The sequence below is a fragment of the Abramis brama genome (genome assembly GCF_963993115.1).
Source record: "Abramis brama genome assembly, chromosome: 2".
Classification (NCBI taxonomy): domain Eukaryota; kingdom Metazoa; phylum Chordata; class Actinopteri; order Cypriniformes; family Leuciscidae; genus Abramis; species Abramis brama.
In genome coordinates this window covers 43233509-43256181 of record NC_139964.1, presented here as the reverse complement: position 1 = coordinate 43256181, position 22673 = coordinate 43233509, and the positions used below count along the sequence as shown (strand labels likewise).

The window sequence follows — 22673 nt, the reverse complement described above, 5'->3', positions numbered from 1 at the left end:
CTGAAACATGTTTTCTCTTTAAATAGTGTGTGGTGAACTAACTTGTCATATAAACATTAGGCTACTTCTACGATGAATGTAAAACTTCAACGATAAATTAAGGTATAATTGGATGTCTAAGAAGAGACTTCTGAACCTTGTGAAGGGTTTTTTTATAGCATGTAAACATAACTGTATTTAAATTTATTTCTGGCTGAAGTCACTTGATACTGCACACACACATTTACAGCCCAATTTCATCAATATGACATTAAGGGAAATAGAATCCCACTACGAATTAATAGCAGGTGATTCATTTTCAATAATTTAAAACTAATTATGAGTGAATTATTTCTATACCCAGAGGCACTACTTGACCTGAGGGTAAACATTGTTGCTAACAACTGTCTAGTAGCTACGTGCACAGGAACTGCTGCATTCGCATAGCATTTGATTGTTGGTGGAATATTTTAAGTTGTTTTTTTTTCTTCAACAAATGGTTTGGGAAGCTGTTTCCAGAATACACTTATTCAGGCAGGGTTTATTTTGCTTTGTCAAGTTTAAATGAAGTGTACGTTTCCTAATTGATTCAACAAGTCATTAGCCTCCATTAGATGGTATCTGTGTGTTAAACTAATGAATGAACCCTGCCAGAGAAAGAATGATGTATGTGATATTGTTGTAGGCTATTGCAGGAAAACCCTTCAGCAGTTTTTAGTAACACCAATAATGAGTGTCCCCTGCCTGTTAACTCAAATGTTTCACATGAAAACCCAACAGAATACGGAATGCCTAAAGTCCAACCATTACTCAGATTATCACCATATAAAATAATAATAATAATAATAATAATAAATGTTTTAAGTGGTTGTTTTGCAGGGTTTAACAAGTTTTACAAGGGAGTCAACTATTTCTAGAACTGCCCCACTGTCAAAATTATTCCAGTACAGAGACATTTGCTCACTATAAATTCCCAGAATTCACGTCTTAATATTCACTATGATATTTATAAAATATTCAATCCAAGCTGTCAAGGATGAGAGCAAGTGTCAGACATCAGTGTCACTGATGTTTAGGGCATCAAGAGCTTTGCTAGTGTTCACAATATATTAACAAAAGGAAACTAGGGAGTAGAATGAGACAACATTTGCATGGTATGAACACACAGACACATTATTCTCATTATTAATGATGTTCATTACTCTCTTTATTCGTCATTTAGATCGATAGGGCCAGGGCTAAGTGTTAGCACTTAAGAACATACACCACAAGCACCTACACACACTTAAACAAAGCAAAACCTCATTAAAAGCAAAGCCAGTATTAATGAGCTCACACTGTGTAACAACAGTCTGGAGAACATTAGACAGGTTGAGGGGTCATTGTTTTTTTTTTGGCAGACACAACTGGAGTATGCTGAGTAAAAGGTTTGAGGTCAAGGGCTAAGTACAGTAACATTATTTAAAAGGCATGAGATAGTTCCTTACTGGTGATCAGTTATGAGGCTGTTGTCTTGGTTACTAAGGAATGAACATGGTTTGTGTCATTTTGGAAGAATGAAAGTTGCTAGATAAAGCAATGCATTTGCAATGGTGGCCAGTATTAATAGTGTTACAAATAGATGCCAACACATAATAATAATAATAATAATAATAATAATAATAAAAATACAACATAGTAGAGAACAGGAATGTGTACACTTCAAATGTTTGGGAACAGTTATATTTTTATATAAGTCACTTATGCTTGCTCACCAAGACTGCATTTATTTAATCAAAAACACAGTAAAAAAAAAAGTAATATTGTGAAATTGAATTACAATTTAAATAGTAATTTTCTATTTTAATACATTTTAAAATGTAATGTATTCCTTTGATGGCAAAGCAGAAATTTAAGCATACAACAACAAAAAAAACATTGTGCTGTTAAATATTTTTGTGGAAACCAATTAAATTTTTTTTCAAGATTATTTGATGAATAAAACGTTCAAAGGAACACCCTTTGTTTGAAATAACAATCTTTTGAAACAAAATATTTACTGTTACTTAAATTGAATGCATCCTTACTAAATAAACTTATGTGATTTAGAACTACCACAAACTAACTAACTAACTAAATATTTTAATTTACCAAATATTTGCTTTTTATCTGAACGGTCAACCCATAACCAGTGGGTTATCAGTTACCAGTTTTTGTCTCTTTAACATATGTCCTTGCAAGTATCCAGGGTTAAAAATGTACTATCTGCAACTACCTGTCATAGTTTTCATTGGACTTGTCTGTCTGTCTTTAGTTGTCACGTGTCTTCATCACAGTCATTATCGGTTCATCTGTGTCACCTGTGTTCACTTAATTATCATCATCTGTGTTTGCATTTAAATTCCTTCAGTTCAGTCAGTGTTTGTCCTATCTACGTGATGTGAAATGTGTGTTGCTCTAACCTGCTCACCTGTCCCTGCGTATGTACAGTATATTAAAAGTTTGAAACTATATCAAACTGAGTCCCCTGCCTGTTCCTGAGAGAACCACAGAGTTACAGAAGATCGGACCAGCCCATATGGACGACAGGGCTATATTTGTCGCCATTGCTCAAGAGAGCACAAATTGTTTTTTCTTTATTCGTCGAGCCGTCACTAGCCCCCTCGACGACGAAACCCTCAAGCTGCATTTCTGGATCGGGGCCAATTTCCATCAGGCCACCGACCTCCCAAACACCTGACTGGACTGAACTGGATGGAAGCCATCGGCAGGTGTTTGGTGAGCATCGAGTCCCAGTCCAGAAAACAACCACCATCACCAGCATCCATCGAAATCACCACACCACCTGAATGTCTTCAAGTCATGTCAGCCATCAGGCCTGCCACCAGATTGGTCTCTGGGCGTCCAAGACTGATATCCAGCATGACAGATCCACCGCTGATGTCAGCGCAATCGGCCAAGATGGCCGCCGCCACGCCCGATCCTGAGCCTAGCCCCGCCGAGACCACCCTTCCAGAGTCTCGTCCCGCCCAGACCACCCTTCCTGAGTCTCGTCCCGTCATGGCCACCACCGTTCCAGCGCCTCGTCCCAAGATGGCCGCCGCAATTCCAGAGCCTCGTCCCCAGATGGTCGCCGCCTCGCTGCCCGAGCCCTCAGCGGAGATGGCCGCCTCTGTTCCTGAGTCTGTTCCTGGATCACGACCCATGGTGGAGCCAATAGAGGGAGGAGCCATGGAGGCTGAAGTGCAGGAGGTTTTAGGGCGATGAAGGACAGAGGCAGAACCGATGGGGGAGGATGACAGGGAGGAGATGGAAGTTTGCCGGGCCATGGTGGAGCAGAGGGTTCAGAGGGACACTGGGAAATTACAGAAGATCGGACCAGCCCATATGGACGACAGGGCTATATTTGTCGCCATTGCCAGATTTTTTTTCCTTCGCGGAGAACTTTATTCGTCGAGCCGTCACTAGCCCCCTTGGCGACAAAACCCTCAAGCTGCTTCCCCGTGTCCTTCTGAAACCTCTGCTCCACCATGGCCCGGTGAACTTCTATCTCCTCCCTGTCATCCTTCCCCATCGGTTCCTGAGTCTGTTCCTGAATTCCCACCCGACCTCCCTCTCCCGCCACCTCTCATCCAGCCGTCATCCTCAAGACACCAGTGGAATGATGGGCTCGCTGAGGGGCTTCCAGTCCTCAGCGCCATCAAGGACAGTGGATGCCCTGGATCCGACTCCAACCACTGCGTCCAGGATTCCTCATCGGCCCATCAGTCCACTTGCTCACCCTTGGCTCCTACCTCCTTCATCTCCGCCGCGACCCATCAGTTCACCAGTTGCACCAGGCTCCCTTATCCCCCCGGATCCTACCCTCACCTCTGGACTGCACTCCTCTGGCTATGCCCCGTCCCTTTGTCCCCCCGGCTCCATTGGACTCCTCACTCCCTTTTGCTCCTCCTTGGTCCTCAGTCCCTCTGTCTCCACTGCACCCTTCTGTGTCCCCGTCTACACCTCAGTCGCCCGAGCCAGCGGCTTCCCCGTGTGTCTCTTAACCCCTTGCTCCAACATGGCCCGGCAAACATCCCCCATCAGTTCCGCCTCTGCCCGTCATCGCCCTAAAACCTCCTGCCCTTCAGCCTCCATGGTTCCTCCCTCCATCGGCTCCACCATGGGTTGTGATCCTTCCCTCCGGACCCATCACCTCTCAGCCAAGCCTCTTCTCCTTGTAATCTGCCTGCCTTCACCAGCTCTTCGCCTACTCCTGTTTCCTGCCCTTCGCTTGCCCCTCTCCTTCCTCCCAAACCCCACCTTCATCTCTGTCCTCACGGCGCGAGGACGCGCCTTGCCGGGAGGGGCATTCTGTCACAGTTGTGTTCTGTTTAGTTTGTTTTCATTGGACTTGTCTGCCTGTCTTCAGTTGTCACGTGTCTTCATCACCGTCATTATTGGTTTATCTGTGTCACCTGTGTTCACTTTAATATCATCATCTGTGTTTGCAGTTATGTTCCTTCAGTTCAGTCAGTGTTTGTCCGATCTATGTGATGTGTAATGTGTGTTGCTCTAACCTGCTTACCTGTCTGCCTGGTCCTGCATATGTATATTAAAAGTTTAAGTTTGTTCCGTGAAACTGAGTCTCCTGCCTGTTCCTGAGAGAACCACAGAGTTACACTACCAAAAGCAAGTAAAAATTGGCTTTGGCGAAAAAATTATTATTTTTTTTTCTTTTTCTTTTTTTACCCTCAGTTTAACTCTTTTGTTTATTCAATCTACTACAGAAAACTTGTGACTCATTTGTAGAGCATTTGTACTCCAACTTTGGAATATTCCTTGTACAGCAAGTCACCAAAAAGAAAATAATGAGGAACAAAATCACAATAAGTCAAATTTTTTTGACATTTCTGTCAAATTTCACTCTATGACCTTGTTTAGAAATGAAAAAAAGTCCCGAAACCCCAATCTATAACCATGAAAAGACTCATGAAAAGGTTCTGATTTTATGGAGGGAAACTAGTCTTGTACATTCATTGAAAGCTCACCTATGACACAGAAGGGCTTCCTTGCGAAGCGAAGTCGCCCCTGCCATCCTCTGTACCGGCAACAACAACCAGCAGACCAGATTCGAATGATGTACTCCAGGCCAAACACAACGATCATCACAAACTCCTACAAAGACAAAGAAAGACATTTTCAAGTTTGTTTGTGTGGGTGTGTACTAGTATCATCTGTGGTTGGTTGCTAAAATGATAACACTGTTAAACAACTACATTACATACATCAGTCCTGGAATTGCACAATCAGGGATGTACTGTACCTTGTGCACAACAGCACATTTTAAGTCAAGACACCCCAGGTGAATAGAGTAAAAACATTTAGGGCCCTATTTTAACGATCTGAAACGCAAGTATCAAGCGCGAAACGCAAGTAACTTTGTGGGCGGGTCTTGGGCGCTGTTGCTATTATACCGGCGGGATAAATGACTCTTGCGCCCGACGCAAATCTAAAATGGGTTGGTCTGAAGTAGCTTCATTATTCATAGGTGTGGTTTGGGCGTAACGTGAAATAAACCAATCAGAGCGACATCTCACATTCCCTTTAAGAGCAGGCGCGCTTGTTCCATGGCGGATTGCTATTATAACGGCGGATTTGCCAGGCGCACGTCAGGAGAGGTTCACAGCCGAGGAGAACGACGTTCTCGTCAGGGCCGTAAAACACAGAGAAGTGACATTGGGGATGGAGAAACCCACCCAAATTAACTTCGTTTAAACAGGCGTATGATAATTTAGGTAAATGTGTAAGCTAGATGTATGCTTTTATAATAAACTGTCTATCTATCTATCTATCTATCTATCTATCTATCTATCTATCTATCTATCTATCTATCTATCTATCTATCTATCTATCTTTCTATCTATTGTAATAATGTATGATTTGCAAAAATGAAAACTGCTGTTTCTGTGTAGATGAGAGAATCAAAGTGTATGCGCGTTGTGCACAGGCTACATTGATTATGGCCAAGCATGCGCCCTTAAAATAGCATATGAATAACATGCGCAACGCACCACTGACTTTAGACTAGGTTTTTCCTGGTCAGTGGCGGAATTGTTTTCTAAACCTGCAAAATAGCATCAGGGAACGTTTGCGCCGGAACATGCCTCCTCTTTGCGCTGAACCACCCCGGGTTGCGCAAGTGTATTACCTAATTTACCGACGTGCGTCTGTGGAGGAGAAAGTCTGCTGTGCGTCGGGTGCAAAATAGGAATGATACATGCGGCGGTGTACAAAGTCAATTGCGCTGGGTGCAAGATAGGGCCCTTAAACTAATTGACATCATTATACTTCCCGAGTTGATTAATCACAGTACATTAAAACATATTTTTGTATGACAAGTTTTCTGAGATAATATGTTCAAATATGCAAATTATGCATTATCTAATTAAAACTGCATCAATTTACATACATTTACAGAACAGAAATCCAAATATTGGATGAAGCCATGCAGGTTCAAAATTCTTGTTTCATTTTGTCAAATTCTTAAAGGGGTCCTATTATGCCCTTTTACAAAGTCTTGATTTTGTTTTTAGGGTGTACTAAAATATGTTTTCATGCTTGATTGTTCAAAAAACGCATTATTTTTCACATATTTTACATTATTACAGCTCCTATCTATCTCCAGTCTGGTTGAATGCGTCATTTTCGATGTTGCCCCTCCTTCCGAAATACGAAATGTGCTGTGATTGGTAAGCTGGCCCAGTGTGTTGTGATTGGCAGTGCTTAGCGCATGTTTGGGAAATGTCACACCCCTTCATAACCGCGAGCTCTACTCAGATTTAAATATTAACAATGGCGTCAATTTCAAACCAATTCAAGCATGATTCAGACCCTGACAATGTTAACAAAGAGGATCGTCCAGAAAGGATTTCAAGCACGAACTTTGCAAGCACGGATTTCATAGGACATTTCAGAGTGGTATGTTTTTTTTGTAATTTTCTTATAGATACGATGTTCTACAACATTTAATCATATTTGGCGGAAAACTATGGTAATACAAACAGTAAACGATCAAAAAATCATGGATAATTTTCCTAAGAGCAGTCTTACAAAAGCAAGAGCTTACAGAAGCTACAATAAACAATACATCAACAAAGCTTTGCCCTTCATTTACATCATAATGCAAAGAGCTGCATGTATAGAATGTATAAAAAAAGTTACACTATCCCATAAAATCTGAATTGTTAGATTCCACTGCATGCTGTGACCGATTATATAAGGCTCAAAACATACAATTACCTGCAGTATTACAGTATTATTCATCCAATGTTTTTTCTTTAAACTTCTTTGCATGAGACTGGTTTCATGCTTCATTTTTATTTATTTTTTTGGTTTAAGTTTGACACTAGTTAAGCTCTTACCAAGATCAGAAGACTTTGAGAGGCCATTTCCTGGTGATCTGGAATGGTAGAGAAGACAGACAGCACCAAGCAGCCAAACACCAGGACAAACCTATAAAAAAGACAATAGGAAGAAGAAGAAAAAAAAATTATTGAAAGAGTTAATTAATTTTATGTTGTTTGTCTTAAAATAAAATAAAATTCTGTATAAAAATTTATTAGGAAAGACCAGTACTTTGTTTAGGCTTGGTTTGTAGGGAATTACAAACCTGCGCACATATATATTCAAACGCACATAACTATAGAACCAATTCTTAATGCGCATGTTAACGCCATCAGCATTTATCACAGGTTCGCGTTCCAAGTCTGTGTAGAGAGAATGGTGTCGTCTTAGCGGCCCCTAATTTAATAACAAATGATCGCTGCAAAGGAAGCGAATCATTCAAAACTAACTTTAGCTGGAAAATAACTTTATTAAAGAACCGCTATAAAGCCAAAACAATCTCTGTTACCTTAAATTATACGCTTATCTCTGTAAAACTGCTTTGAAACAATCTACATTGTTAAAAGCGCTATATAAATGAAGATGACTTGACTTGACTTTAAGATTCAACATTAAATTAAAATTGATCAAATAAATATTTTCCTTCAAATGATGATCTGATAATCAGATGATTATCTGATTTTATCTTTATCTCTCTGTTTAGACACTAATCAGAAACCCTTCTCCAAATATTTCAAACTCTAAGTACCATGACCCTAATTTCTCATCATCAATATGAAATATGGCATGAGGGAAACCGCTGTTCAGAGAATAACTGTGCCAGGAGATTTGTATTATTGACCCCTTCAAATAAGGGGTGGGAGACATCTGTATTTGATTATTGGACTTCTACTTCAGCTGCCTGATCTCTCTCTCTCTCTTATTATTAGCTTTATCCCTCTTGCTCCATCTAGTCTGGTTCCCACTGTCTTTTTCTCAATTACTTTGTCCATTTCCCTGCAAATTCTCATGCCTCCCTCCTTCTCTTTCCTTTCTTTCTTGCTGCTGTAATCTCCTACATTTATATGAAGTCAAAGAATCCAAGAGACATTGAGGAAATTTATAAACAAAGAAAAAATAAGCACAACTAAATAAAATACACATTTTATCAAAATAAAGAATTATTATAAAATATATTATAAAATAATAAAAAATAAGCAACAAACCCTCAGACATTCACAAAAAATTCCTCAAGCTACATTTGTAGTAATATGTACTAGCATTTTTAGTAGGCTGAAGTAACTTATATTGACTATAAATACATAGGTATGATAAGACCAATGACTCAAACTTAGATAAAACCCATCTTCTAAAACCAAGTAAAAGTTAAACTGCAGTCATCTAACATAGAGCTTCACTGCCTGAAGGCCTATGAAACACATTCCTTTGACCTAATACAAGTCGACAGAACTGAACAGATCAGAGAAAATACAACCTTGACTGACCCCTTGACTTAGATGAACAGTCTTTGCTGCCGTGTGCAGTTACCATAGAGCTTTGCACCCAATGAGACCATCATTATTCTTACAAAATACTTTACCACCCTCTTTTCTGTACTTGCCAGTTTTTAAAAAAAACAACAACTCTACTTTGTAAAATTATCAGTAGAGCTAATTAAGCACCATCTTCATCAGATGTGTTTACAGAATTTTCCCACTGTAAGACTGAAAATTGGAGCTGTGCATTGCTCTTGAGACTCCTTAAAAGTGGCGCCATGTGGTTGTGCTGGATTTTGTCTGAACTTACCCGAGTAAACTAGAAGAAGCTGTAATTTAAGACCGTATGAGAAGGGGCTTATAAAACAGAGGTTAAAGGCTTCATCCAGCGTCAGTGCAGCGTTTGTGTGAAAGCAGTGGGCGTGATGGGGCGCCTCACCCTTTGACCTGCTCTCCACTCGGAAACAGCGGCTGAGCTCTGCTACAGAGAAAACAGGGCAGAGGGCAGGGGCAGTGTTTTCCATAGGCTGTCATATGGCAATGTCATTGCTTCATGTCTGGATTTGCTCGTATCTCCAGTCCTTCCTGAACAATATAATTAAGCAACGTCACACGAGAGCGCTGTATTTACAAATATCAGCATGGCTGTGCTTCGACTGTTAGCACAAGCGGCGGGTAATCACAGTCATGCTAATATTCTGTGAAACAAACTGAAAGTGTGAAAATGCTTTTATACTAGTTTTGTTATTGTTAACTATTAATTCTGCTAAATCATGAAATGTTGCCTTGGCAACAAATTGAAATTGAAAAACTTGAAGGCAAATATGGTGATATGTTACCATAAATGGAAAGCTAAAGTGAAATAATAAAAAACTAATACAAATGACAAGCACATAAAAAATGACTAAAATTAAAGTCTAAAGTAAATTAAAACGGCACAAACTGAGCACAAACAAATTGTGCGATTTAGATGAAATTGGGTGGAGAGTGACGTCACAGCCCCCGAATTAAATTTGTTATATCTGCGAAAGGAAAATAGATACAGTGCTTGTTTTAACGGCACAAACCAGCACAAACCGAGCACAAACGAATGACACTGGTTTGGAGCGATTTGAACGACATGGGGTGGAGAGTGACGTCACACAACCAAAAAAATAATGTTCAATATCTCAAGCACCAAACCAGCCAAAAAAAATTAAAATTAAAATAAAAACTAATTCGAAATACTAATAAATAATATTAAAATATATAAAAATACAAAAATAACACATTTATATACCAGTTCATTGAACAAGAATTTAATATTGAATTACATTTTAGGCACAATATTTGGAGGTACTTTGTCTGTCAATGCAAATAGTTCCAAACAAAGCCACTGCAGAGCCATTGTGCATACATACAGTAAGGTGGTGTTTTCGTTCCTGGAAGAATCAGTGCTTTTTAGTGTATCAGTTGAGTGAATGATTCAGTGACTCATTCATAAAGACAGTTACTTGTTTAATTCCTGAATGAATGAGCATTTTTGAATAAAACGATTTAATAAATGATTCAATGACTCACTTGCCACCATCTGCTGGCATAACGATGTAACCGGAAAGATTCCCTGAAAAATGCCCAGTGCTACACAGACTGACAGTTTGTCTGGAACTCACCAACACAAACAAGGGGAGTGTTACAGCTCTGTTCAACTCGACCAATCAGAATCGAGGACAGGAAATAGAGGTTGTAAATATCCCAATAGATGTGAATAGTAGTGAAAACTAAATAAATGAAATAAAAATTGCAGGGTGACTTGCAATAACCGCATATGTTTGAAATGAAGTAGCGGATAAAGTAGACATTACAATTATCTGTCAAGCAGCCAGTTCCTGTCTGTTCTTTAGGGCTCTAGTATTTAAAGAGCTCTTCCACTCTCCTGCCTCTTGTCAGCTCACTCAGACAGGACTATTTCAGTGCAGTGCCCAGGGCTAAACGTTCCTCTTTTTTTCCAGAGGAAAAAGGGAAAAATAATAAGTACATGAAACTGAAGTAGCTCCCCTCATCAATCATCTGTTAGCCCTAGCTAATTACTCAACCCCGGTCTCCTACCTTTTCCCTTGTACCTGCGTGTCATTTCTTGCCCTGGTGGGTGGCAGTTGGTGTCTGTAGAGTGTCACAGCCTTTGATGTTGAAAGAGAAGGTCCTAACATTTACATGCAGACCACAGTAAACACACACGCTTTCTATCTCTGAAGTGGCACTTAATAGGCATCATTTTGCATAATCAAATTAATTTGTTTTGAAGGTGAGTGTCAGGGACGAGTGACTAATGAACCTATCTACACAGATATGTATCACGCCGTATCATTATTTCTTATTTGATGTTCAAAACAGCGGATGGAAGACTAAAATTATATTTATCCTAATTCCTGTCACTATAATTTATGACTAAACGTGTACATGTAAAATTATATATGGTGAAAAATCCAGTCTCTCACAAATGATCAAGTCTATGCCTTTTTAAGTAAGCAGAAAACAAGCAATGTAGTAGTGAACAAGTAAAAAAGTGACACAAAAAGTCTACATGTCTTACAATCACGTAATTAATATGCAAAGCAGAGGAAAGGATAGACAAATCTGGTATTTGCACATAAAAGCTATTTTCTTCACTGATGTGCTGTCTAGCGGTCGCTCTAAGCGCATGTGTGAGGCTCACTGGATCACTCAGCAACAAAAAAGAGCCAGCAATCCTGCAAACACTACTGAGCTGTCCGTGGTCCTGCACACAATTATAAAAGCCAGAAGGCCTGTAACGAATCGAACATGCAGAGAATGATCATTAAAATCCTCTCAAAGGCGTGTCAGCCCCAAGTGAGTTAAAGAAGCGACATTTGTATTTAACTGCCCCATTTCAGTAAAGCAAAATGCATAGTTCAATCATGAAATTCTTCCAAGCGGCTAATTAGCTCCCCAAAAGCCGACACAGTGGCCAATTTTTGTCTTATCTACATAACCTAATCATTCCTATCCTGATCTGGCTCAACCCAGCCCCCCCCTCCTTCCCCAGCACCACCTGCTTAGATCAGCTAGGTGGTTCTCCATATACTTTCCCTGCAGCAGCAACATGTATCCTGTTGCCTGTAATTATGCGCATGTTTCAAGAGTAGCCTTCACTCATGCTAGCAGCAGCAGCAGCAGCAGCATAGCAGATCTAGTCTGCCAAGACAAAGCCTATGTACCCTCCTCTCTATGAATAAAATGACATGATTGAAATACATTTAGAAGATAGCTGGCTGTGACCTTACAAATGTAACCTTGAAACCTTACAAGTAGTTGCCCCAAAGCAACAAAATTTCTGACTTATCCAAATGTAAAACAAAATAGATCAGTTGTTCTCAACCAGTGGTCCAGGGTCCCTTAGGAGGTCTAAGCAAACTTTCAAAGGTGCCCTAAAATAATTAAAAATGCAAAATAAGACAAAACAAGCTGGTGCTCTTCGCATGGCGGTCAAACATGACCAATTTTTTTTTTTATTTGTATTATTCCAGTGAAATCAATGTACTATATTTTAGTTTGATCATGTTTTTATATTTAATATTTTGTATTTTTAGGGGATTTTATGGTACTACATTATATTTACACTGTAGTTATAATCCATTTATTCACTTTTTGAGCGTAGACATGACAATTCAATTTCCAACTTAAACTGTCGTAAATCTTGAATTCTTTAGAGCACAGGCTGAAGTTTGATCTCTTTTTAAAGATGACACGTGGCAAATTATTACTGAATTAAAAAAAGTGAACTTAAAAAAGTTACAGAATTTTACATTTATTGTTATAGAAAATGCACAAAAATACATATATATATATTATTTCAAAAACACATTTTACTCTAAAACTGCAAGAAAATCAAAACCATAACAAATTGTGTTCCAAATTTTAGCTTGATGTCTCAAAAAATGTGCTTTCAGTAAGATGTTGTTTGGCGGCAGTACCAATAGTTTTCACGTCTTTTCATTTCCAATGGGGTCATTTTTGACCGCGAGTAGTACAAGTGTGACTATTTTTTCTAGACCATTTAACCTTTTTGAATCATGACCATGATATTTTGTGTGTGTTCACATAGCAAGTGCAAAATCCTTTACCAAGTTTTGTACTATTCCGATGAAGTAAAAAAAACAAAAAAAAACAACAACATTTTTGTGTCAAAAATGACCGAAGAGCACTAGAGGGTTAAGCAAAAACGACTTATCTACATTATAGACATTACTTATTATCCATTACTAATTAATTAACCTTACAACCCACAGACTTGTCCAAATGTAAAACAAATTATGTTTACAAGCTTACATGGTGTCTCTGTGTCAGAGACAGAAAAACTGTCCAAACATAAACAAGACATAGATGAGTGCATATGGGGAGGGACTGTATGTCATGCTTTTTAAAGACACAAATTTGCATCGATGCCAGCTGTTCTTTAAAGCAAGTGTAGCATCTGTTTGTACAATTATGACATTTAGCTAACATTATTCTACACCACAAGGCTACATTTCCAAGCAACAAAACAAACAATCACAACATAACCCGACAATTAGTCTGTACACAGTCTCTCATATGTCTTCAATTCCCTTTTCAACCATGTCTTTACTTCAGTCTCTGTCTAAACCATGCTAGCCGTAACAGGCTGTCATCAGCCCCACTAGCCATGTGAACCACACTGCTCATGTGAACCTCATTGGCTCCTTGTCAGCGTCACAGCAACTGCTCTCTGGATGGCAACAAAAACGGTTCTCTCTTAATATTCTTTATGAAGAAACTTATTTCCAGTGCACTGGAAAGTTTTTGTTGCATTTGAAGACAATGCCATGGATGGGCAATCAATGCAGGGAATGTTTGATCCCGCATCCCGCATCCAGCCCAACCAACACTTAATCCCAAATGTAATTACACAGTTGACCCTTCCCTTACACCTTAAACCTACCCAATCCACCACACCTGTCCCTAACGTTAGTTAGTTAATTTGCTGCCACACCTCAATAGCAGCAAAAGTGTTTTACAATACAACATGAACACAATAAGTACATTGTTTGTGCTCAGTTTGTGCCATTAAAATTAGCATTGTATCTATATCACCTCCTTTAGAAATAACAATGGGGCAGTGACGTCACTCTCCACCCCACTTCATCTAAATATCGCCCGGTTTCGTTCGTCTGTGCTCGATTTGTGCCGTTGAAAGAAACATTGCAACTACGATCCCCTCTTAAACACACAAAAAAGAAACGTTTTAAGTACAGTAACTGTCCACCCCATATGGTCCAAATCGTTGCAAAACTGTGCCGCTCGTTTGTGCCGTTACGATGAACATATCTTTTCCCCCTCCTTAGAAATAACACATTGGATTCGGGACAGTGACGTCACCCCATGCAGTCCAAATCGCCCCAAACTGGTTCGTTTGTGCTCGCACAGGGCCGCTGCTGTCATTGTTCTTTTCTTTAGATATTGGAATGTTTTATTTTAGATTCTGGATAATAAATAATGTATTAGACAGGACTGTTAGACAGATCATAAACGAATGAACACGTCACTGTTCCTACTGGCGGTGCAAATGCAACCACAGGAAAATTTACCTAAGGGAACCATTAGTTCTCGGGGAACCACCTTGGTGGCTAGTTCCTAGAATTAGTTACTAGAACTACCAGGTGCAAAAGTCCCTTATGTTTGGATGAATATTTTGGTGGGGCTCTACCCCACCTGCCCTTACAGACAAGCCGCGGCTGATTGATACAGTGAAAACTTGTTAATTGGTTAACTGTAACTTACATTACCATACTATGTAATTGTTTATGTAGTTGTACTGTATTTATGTAGGCCTACTGTAAAATACTGTCAAATGTATGTTTTTTTAAAAAGAAAAAAATATATGAATATGATAATTTGATATAAATAATTTTGTTTCTTATTTCAGTAATGTAAATTATGGTGCTTTGTGTTCCATTTTTCATTATTAATTAATGTTTATTGCATTACTTTAATGTCGTGTTACTCTGTTGGGGTTTTATCTTTGTGTGTATGATCGGACCATTTACATACGAACCATGTGGCAATGTTTTATGGACAGACCACTTGTTTTAACAGGTTTGTTTAACAGTGTAGTGCAGTCCAAAAATCACTAGTAGCCTATTCTTCACCACTTTTTAGTGCACATAGCATGAAAGTGAGAAAGCCAAAGTCTGTCACTAATACTACCTCTGATAACACTCTACTGTATTATCAGTGTTGTGCAAGTTACTTCCAAACTGTAATACATTATACATTACTTGTTACTGTTATTAAAAAGTAATTATTTACCTTACAGTATTACTGTTTCAGAATTGTAATGCGTTACATTACTCCTGTATTACTTTTGAGTTACTTTAACCAAAATAACTACAGAAGTAGAACTTAACATTCTAAAATGACTAGGGCTGTAAAGATATGTGATATGAAACCGCGACACTCAGATTCATGAACCTGTGTCGGTGTGCGGTGTGAGAAGGCAGAATCACGACACACCCCACACGTCCAGATCCAAAGCTACCACAACTAGTTGAGAATAAATTATTTAAAATTGGGCAATTCCAGCGTTATGGACGTGACATTTGCAGTAAAAACTTGAAATTTAAATTCTCAGAAAATACATTTAATACCAATATATTGAAACGTCTGTTTATACATCCATAGGCTACTCCCTTAATAAAGGAGTCCAGACATTAGAAAAATATACACACATGCATTTTATATTTAATATGAGGGAAATAGCATGACACAAAAAATCTTTAACTTTTAGGTAGGTTATAGCAAAATATTTTTTAGTAATTCTGTGAATTACACTAAGCAAACCAAAAGTAGGCCTAATACTACCCACCGTATGAAGAAGGGTTGACTCTCCACAGAACATAATATATTCATTTTATTTTATTTTATTTTATTTTTCGTGTTCGCATTTATGAGGAATAAACGATGTTGGTCGTGTCAGTTCTCTGTAACGGACGCGACCGCTCTGAAAGCGGCACTAAAGACTGCTTAAGCTTTCACAGAGACCTCAAACAGCACAAATCTTCACTTAATCTTCACAGTATCAAAGAGCTATGCTTTATCTTAGCACACAGACTCTGAGCTACTTTTGTTTTACCAGGTAAGAGTTTGCAAAAAAAACAAATTCAGTATTGGTAACTGTGCTTTTTTTATTGGCAAGAAATTCTATGTCCTTGGTCAACATTAAATAGACTGTGGATTCAAAAGTTTTTGGTGTTTTTTTTTTTTTTTTTACTTTTTCTTTAGGATAGAATTGATGTAGGCTACCAGTGTAAGTGTCCTTAAACTTTTATGGCTGGAATACACCACACAACTTTTGCCCTGATTTGCAGGAAAGATTCAATGCTAGTTGCCGAAATATACGAGCCAGTCTGCAGATCTGGGCCAGAGTTAACAGATTTCACAGATTTCAAATGATGAGCATGATTTCATCCAGTTGGAGGATATCAAACATGTTTGATATTTTGAGCCAATTTTAGAACACATTGTTTTCATTTGTCATTCGTCTTCAATAAACGAGGCACATGCTTCTGTATTATTCTGAGTTCAGAATGATGTAAAATTCTGGAAGTGGGTGATCCTCAGTTGTTTAGTGTATGATTTTGACACATAAAGTGTATGATACCTTTTCAGATTTTAAAATTCATGTAGTGTATTCCAGCCTTTACTCGCTGCTAGTGTGCTTACTGTACATATGTTTGTGTGTGCAAATGCTTTTTTGATAATTTAATAAACAGCAGAAAACAGCCAGGTGTTTATGTGTGTATAATCATGCAGATTTGTGTGATGCCTTATATAAAAGTAAACTGTTGCCTAACTAGGGTCAAAGTCCTGGGGAGCTAGCTATACAGTTAGTTTAATGCAGACTAATAATGAGTGCTGAGAGAACACTACGGCCTTGGTGGTCTTGTAGAAAAATCAGCATGTTCTCTTTGCAACACCACCTGGAAACTGCTTTTTAAAGGAAATATATAATTAACTTAAATAATGGCGGAAGTCATGCATGGTTCAACAAACTAGTCCAATTGCTTAAAAATTACACACTGTAAAAATGTGAATAGCATCAGAGACTGACACAGAAGAGAAGAAAGTGTTGAATAAAGTAGTTTTATTTATTTTTTTGTGCACAACAGGTATTCTCGTCGCTTCATAAAATTAAGGTTGAACCACTGGAGTCGTACGGACAGTTGAAATGACTTAAACATCCAAGCTGATTGTACTTAATTTAAACCGGCAACTTTTTTTTTTACAGTGCAGATTTTTTCCAACCCATTCACGAGTCATTGGAAAAAGGTACTTGTGGCGACATTTCTGCAACACGATATTATGTTGCGTGCACATTTTGAGACAGTTTCGAAGTGAATGGAACTAAGAGCGAGATTGGTTTTATCAGAAACAGATGAACATGAATATGGCCGTATTTTTAATGCTCTATTGCGTTTGAAAATAATGTGGCAGCTACACTAAACCCTACCCTAAACGATAGTGTTAAAAAGAGCAAACGTGAGATTAAAATGCATTTGCTGAAGCAACCATGGTATTTTAGCTTGCTTCTACAAGTGGTCTTTTTTATTTAGATGACGTTTCACAGGACTTAGCACTCCACAAGTGCAAACTCCACAAAAAAAGAGCCATATATATGAAGCTGGTTTTCATTTAATCTGAAAATGCTTGTTTTTCCAATGAGCCTAGTTTGCTTTTTTTAGGTTTCAGTCTTTAAAAACTGGGATCAGTACATGCTAAAAAAGTTCTCCTTTTGTGAAAAAACAAAACAAAACAAAAAACATGACAGATTTTCCATTTGTGAGTCAACTATTCCTTTCATAATCCACAATCCGGTTTAAAGGTGCCTGTCAATGTGAAGAATTTAAATTAAAACTCATTGAAAAAGGAAATTCAGCTCATGGCTGTTCAAGAGGAAGTTTTTCATGGTTACATGAGTCTTTCTTTCCAAATGTCCAGAAATGATTAAGAATGTATACATCAAATTAAAACATCAAATCCCCTCCTGCTAACTGGCTTCTCTTTATCTTAATATAAACGGTGTTTTTCAGTGCTTCTTAGGAGAAACTGTGATTTTTTTAGCCATGTTGAGAGAACAGCAGCCCCTGCAGTTTCCGTGCCTGAAATAAAGCCTTGGCATAGTAATTGAGGAACTGCAGGGGTCCAGATGCTGAGAGGGCTAGAGGATTACTGCAGTGCTTCTTCCACTTCTAAACCAGCTGCTTCAGAATTTAACGACTCAGTCTGCACAAATTGTTTAGTATGTGCTAAAATATTCAAAACCATTTAAAGAGGTTTATGTTTCCAAATGACTGAATGCCCTACAGGAAATAATTATGTCAAGGCAGAGCCCCAATAAACATTCAAATCTTCTTTAATTTTACATGTTTCCACCCATATCCCAAATTATCCCTTCGCCTTGCCTTTGCATTGCAACACCTACCTAGTATTACCCCATCAACCTCCCACCATGTCTCCCTGTATCACCCCAGCCCGATACCTTGGACAAACCACAATTAAAGCATGACAGATGGATTGCATGCGTCAACCGTCTAATGATATTTAGCAAGGCAGAACACTTGAAGTGAGAGGAACAGCTGGGCACACAAAACAACATTATAATCCTAGTAGTGTGTAGAATAACTTCTATAAATGCTCTGTCATGACAATTTGTTCACAAACCACTGAGAAGAGTAATTTAGTTAGTAGCAAAAATAAACTTGAGACAAGTATGTTTAATTCTTTTTTTAAACATACAAAATCATCACATCTGTGTGCTGAAAAATGTGCTATATGTGAAATGATACAAGTAATGCTGTATTAAAAGGCATTTTAAATGCAGAACAACATCTTTATTAGCTTTGAAAAAGGGTGAACCTTTTTGCTCTTTCAGGTAATGGACACATACATCCAAACTCGGAGTCTTAAATTCAGTAATCTGAATGCACCACATGCAGTTTTGTTTATAGAATGGGGCTGACAGCCTGGATAATTGTCTTCAATTGATCAAAGTTACAAATCATCTTCAAATCTCATTTATAGGTATTTTTATATGTAATGTTATAAGGTTTAAATGAGGTTGCCACCACTGCTTTGAAATGATCAAGTCTGTCAAATCACTAATATGGAATCAAATTAGACCCTGTTATTCATCCAATGGCATTGAGTTTCCAAAGGATACCTTTGTTTGTAACATGGCATTTGAACTTGAATTGTACCAGAAATAATAATTCTAATACCTCTTCCCCACGTTGCCATTGGATAATCCTTATGATGCACAAGAAATATATAGTAAAATAATTTAGTAATACATTTTAATATATAATAATAATAAATATAATAATGCTAATTATGATTGTGTGTTTGACTTTTACCTTCTATGCTATAGAAATTATAGCCATCCCTTTTTAAACGGCTTACACAATTATTATATAATGCTATGACTATAACATGACTATATGTTATGACTATAACATAATTATATCATTAGATGTGCCTTTAGTGTTAATATAATATAGTGTATATAGTAATATAGTGATGTTTCTGTCTCTCTAAAAATCAGCGCTCTCTGTTGAATGAGAGCTGTCAGTTAATTATTTCCCCACAAAGTTTATTTTGCACATTCGTTTTCACAGTAATTAAGAAAATTACTAGTTAAAACATTTGGTATCAATATTTTAATGCGCGGATTGATCCTCTCGATACAACGTCAGTAAGTAATTACACATTTTAGCACTTACAACTGCTCTTTCAATCACTGAGACAAGCACGTTACTGACAGGATCAAAAAGCTTGAAACACGCATGCGTCCAATGGGCCTCCCAAAGAGAACCAGATCACAGGACAGACATACATGCAGACAATCATCGGTCAGCCGCTCGCTCTCTCACTTTGCAGAGCTGGTGAGCGGAACCCGGTGTGATCGTAGATCTCACTGGCTAAATTGTTGGCAACCAATCTGGGGAGTCATCAAATTTAGGCCTCATATAATGGTGCTAAGGCCTCTGTTGCCATGAATGGTTACAGTACTATAGTAGTCGACATGTCTCAATTTATATACATAAAATAGTTAATAAAGTGGCAGGGAATTGGTTTAAATGGGTGGTAAAACACCTTTTTTCGAAGGCTTGATTGTGTTTGTGGGGTGCACTGTAACGTGTTCATGCTTTGTTTTTAAAAATTCACATTATTTTTCACATATTTAACCATTATTCTACACTGCTCTGTCCCTCCTTGTAAAAACGGTCGGATGATTTCCAGGTTCTATGAAGTGCACGTTGTTCGGAAATGTCACGCCCCTTACCCTTACCGGTAGTTTGTGCTAAACTAAACATTGGCTTTTCAACAATAGCCAAATCAAACACAAAACCATGTTTAGCATGCCTGTAGATAAACAATACATAAAAGCTATAATCAAAGAATAATTTACACTGATCACATAAACGACAACAACCACAAACATTCCAAGTTCGCTGCGCTGGTGATATTAAACAGAAGTTTGTATGTGTTTGTCAGATAAGTATGAATTAGCATTTAACAAACTGGTTTGTGGATCCAAACAGCGTTGTCCTTCGTTTACTTCCTTGCTACAACGTACAATTAAAAATACAAACTATTACAGGAAAACACATCAACGAAAAAATCATACTTTTTAAAGTTGGAACTGCTCCACCTTTCAGGACAAGCCATTGTGCGAATCCTGCATTGAACTCACGTAGATTGAGGAAGCTTTCCTCCGGAAAATGTGCAACACAGAGAGCGACATTTGGATTATAATTATGAGGGACCGAGTTAAAAATGAATTGTAACCATTGCTCCCTAACTCCACCGTCCTTAGGAAGACTGAACAAAGTGGACCTGCAATCTGGGTGAAAATAACAGTGTTTCGACGGCATGGAGGCAACGGCACTCTACTACCACAACAACTCTTCTCCAAAGCAACATAAAATGGCCTTGACCCCTTTATTTATTGCGTTCCCAGAGGAGGGGTTTATGTAAATGTTGGGGTTAGTGATGTCACTAACCCTGGAGGAATGTCTTGTAGTCCCTACCGGCCATTTGCTGTAGTCCTTAGAAATGTATTTCTGTAAAAGCAAATATCTCCCTTTGCTTTGAACTTTGAGCGTTGTAACTTTGCAGATGTTGTTTATGCTCAAACAGCAACATTACACACTAGCTAAAGTTAAAAAAGTGAAATCACATTCAACCACCCCTTTAAATGTTAGAATGAGATATTAACCAAATACATATGCTCACACAGACTTGAAACTCTGAAAAAATACTGGATTGTATTCTAAAGCCATCTGGCAGTAAAGGCACAGACTCTATGCCCAGACACTTAGTGCAAATTGTGGTAAGTCTGTCGCCCCACTTTAAACGGCAACCATTCATCAGACCTGTTTATATGTGAAGCAAAATCTCATCTGATTGATCGCGGCCTTCTTTTTCTGCCTCTCCACAAACGGGTATTAATGACAGAGGGTCACACGGTAATGAGACGCCCAGACACCTTCTTCCACTCTCATAATGATGCCGCTTTTTCTCTCAGGGGACGGGGTCTGTGTAGTTCTCTGAGCAGGTGTGTTTCCAGGGAAAGACACAACATTAGTGAAAGATGATAATGGCTTTTAAAATTCCTGACATTTACCACAAATGTCAATAAAAAAACTTTGTTTTTTTGGTATCTTTGGTATCTGGTTCAGTGACATAAAAGAGTGCCTGTGATGACAAATTTTAGTTTACACATGTGAGTAATTCTTCGTATGAATTCATGTTGGTTTTATATATGGTTTTGCTAAAAGTGTAAAAAAGTGATAAGTGAATATAAGTGAAAAAGGAATAACATATTCGGCTGACAAAACTTTTTCACATAATAATAAGCAATGAAGTCATATTTTTTAAATAATAACAATAATAATAATAATAATAATAATACTTTTTTTTAGACTGTGATGATGCATTTCCACAGTTATTAATTTCATAAGAGCATTTTAATCCTTTTTTGGAAAGTCAGAAAAGCTACTGTGGATTTGTTTTGTTTTTTTTGTTTTTTTTACAACTAAATGGAAAAGCAAAAAATAATGGTCACACTTTAGATTAGGGTCCAATTATCACTATTAACTATGATTTTTGCATAAATAAACTCCTAATTACTGTTTATTAATAGTTAGTAAGGTAGTTATGTTTAGGTTTCGGGTAAGACTGAGGGATGTAGAATATGGTCATGCAGAATAAGCTATTAATATGTGCTTTATAAAAAGCTGATATATGCATGCAAATAAGCAAGTAGTTTGTGAATTAAACTAAAGTGTGAGAAGGGACCATACATTAGCCAATGCAAAACTACTTATGAAGGTTTTTTATTTCTTTTTCTTTATCATTGACCCATCTATGAAGTTAAAACACTCGTGCTTTTGGTGCTTTAAAGCTTTATTCCAAGAAAAAAAGCCTCTTAAAAAAAAAAAAAAATCTGATTCCATACCACAACTCAATACAATAAACAAATAATATACCTATAATATACCTTAAATGTGCATTACTGTTCAACATTTGCCACTGGATAGTGTAAAAACACAAACACATAATGTAAAAATAAAACAGGCCATACTATAGTATAACATGTAGCCTACTTTTTGTACAGTAACTATGGCACAGTGGCCAGAGCTCAAGAACCGAGCTTGTTTATTAGACTGTGAATATACTGTGTTTAAGATGGAGATGATATGCCTGCATGCACGTCATTCAGATACGGATGGGGAGTTAAGGTTCCTGTAAGGCATACAGGGTCATCGAAGGGGT

General features: G+C 38.0%; 1 protein-coding gene across 1 annotated transcript in view; it reads right to left on the bottom strand.

Annotated features, from left to right (window-relative positions):
- Positions 1-22673, bottom strand: part of kcnq5b (potassium voltage-gated channel, KQT-like subfamily, member 5b) — a 112005-nt gene that overhangs the window by 19506 nt on the left and 69826 nt on the right. Inside the window, exons 2-3 of the mRNA XM_084098154.1 lie at positions 7362-7452; positions 4989-5115 (exon numbers count right to left, since the gene is read on the bottom strand). Of these exons, the coding sequence (XP_083954280.1) occupies positions 4989-5115; positions 7362-7452 (218 nt within the window). The remainder of the gene's footprint in view (positions 1-4988; positions 5116-7361; positions 7453-22673) is intronic.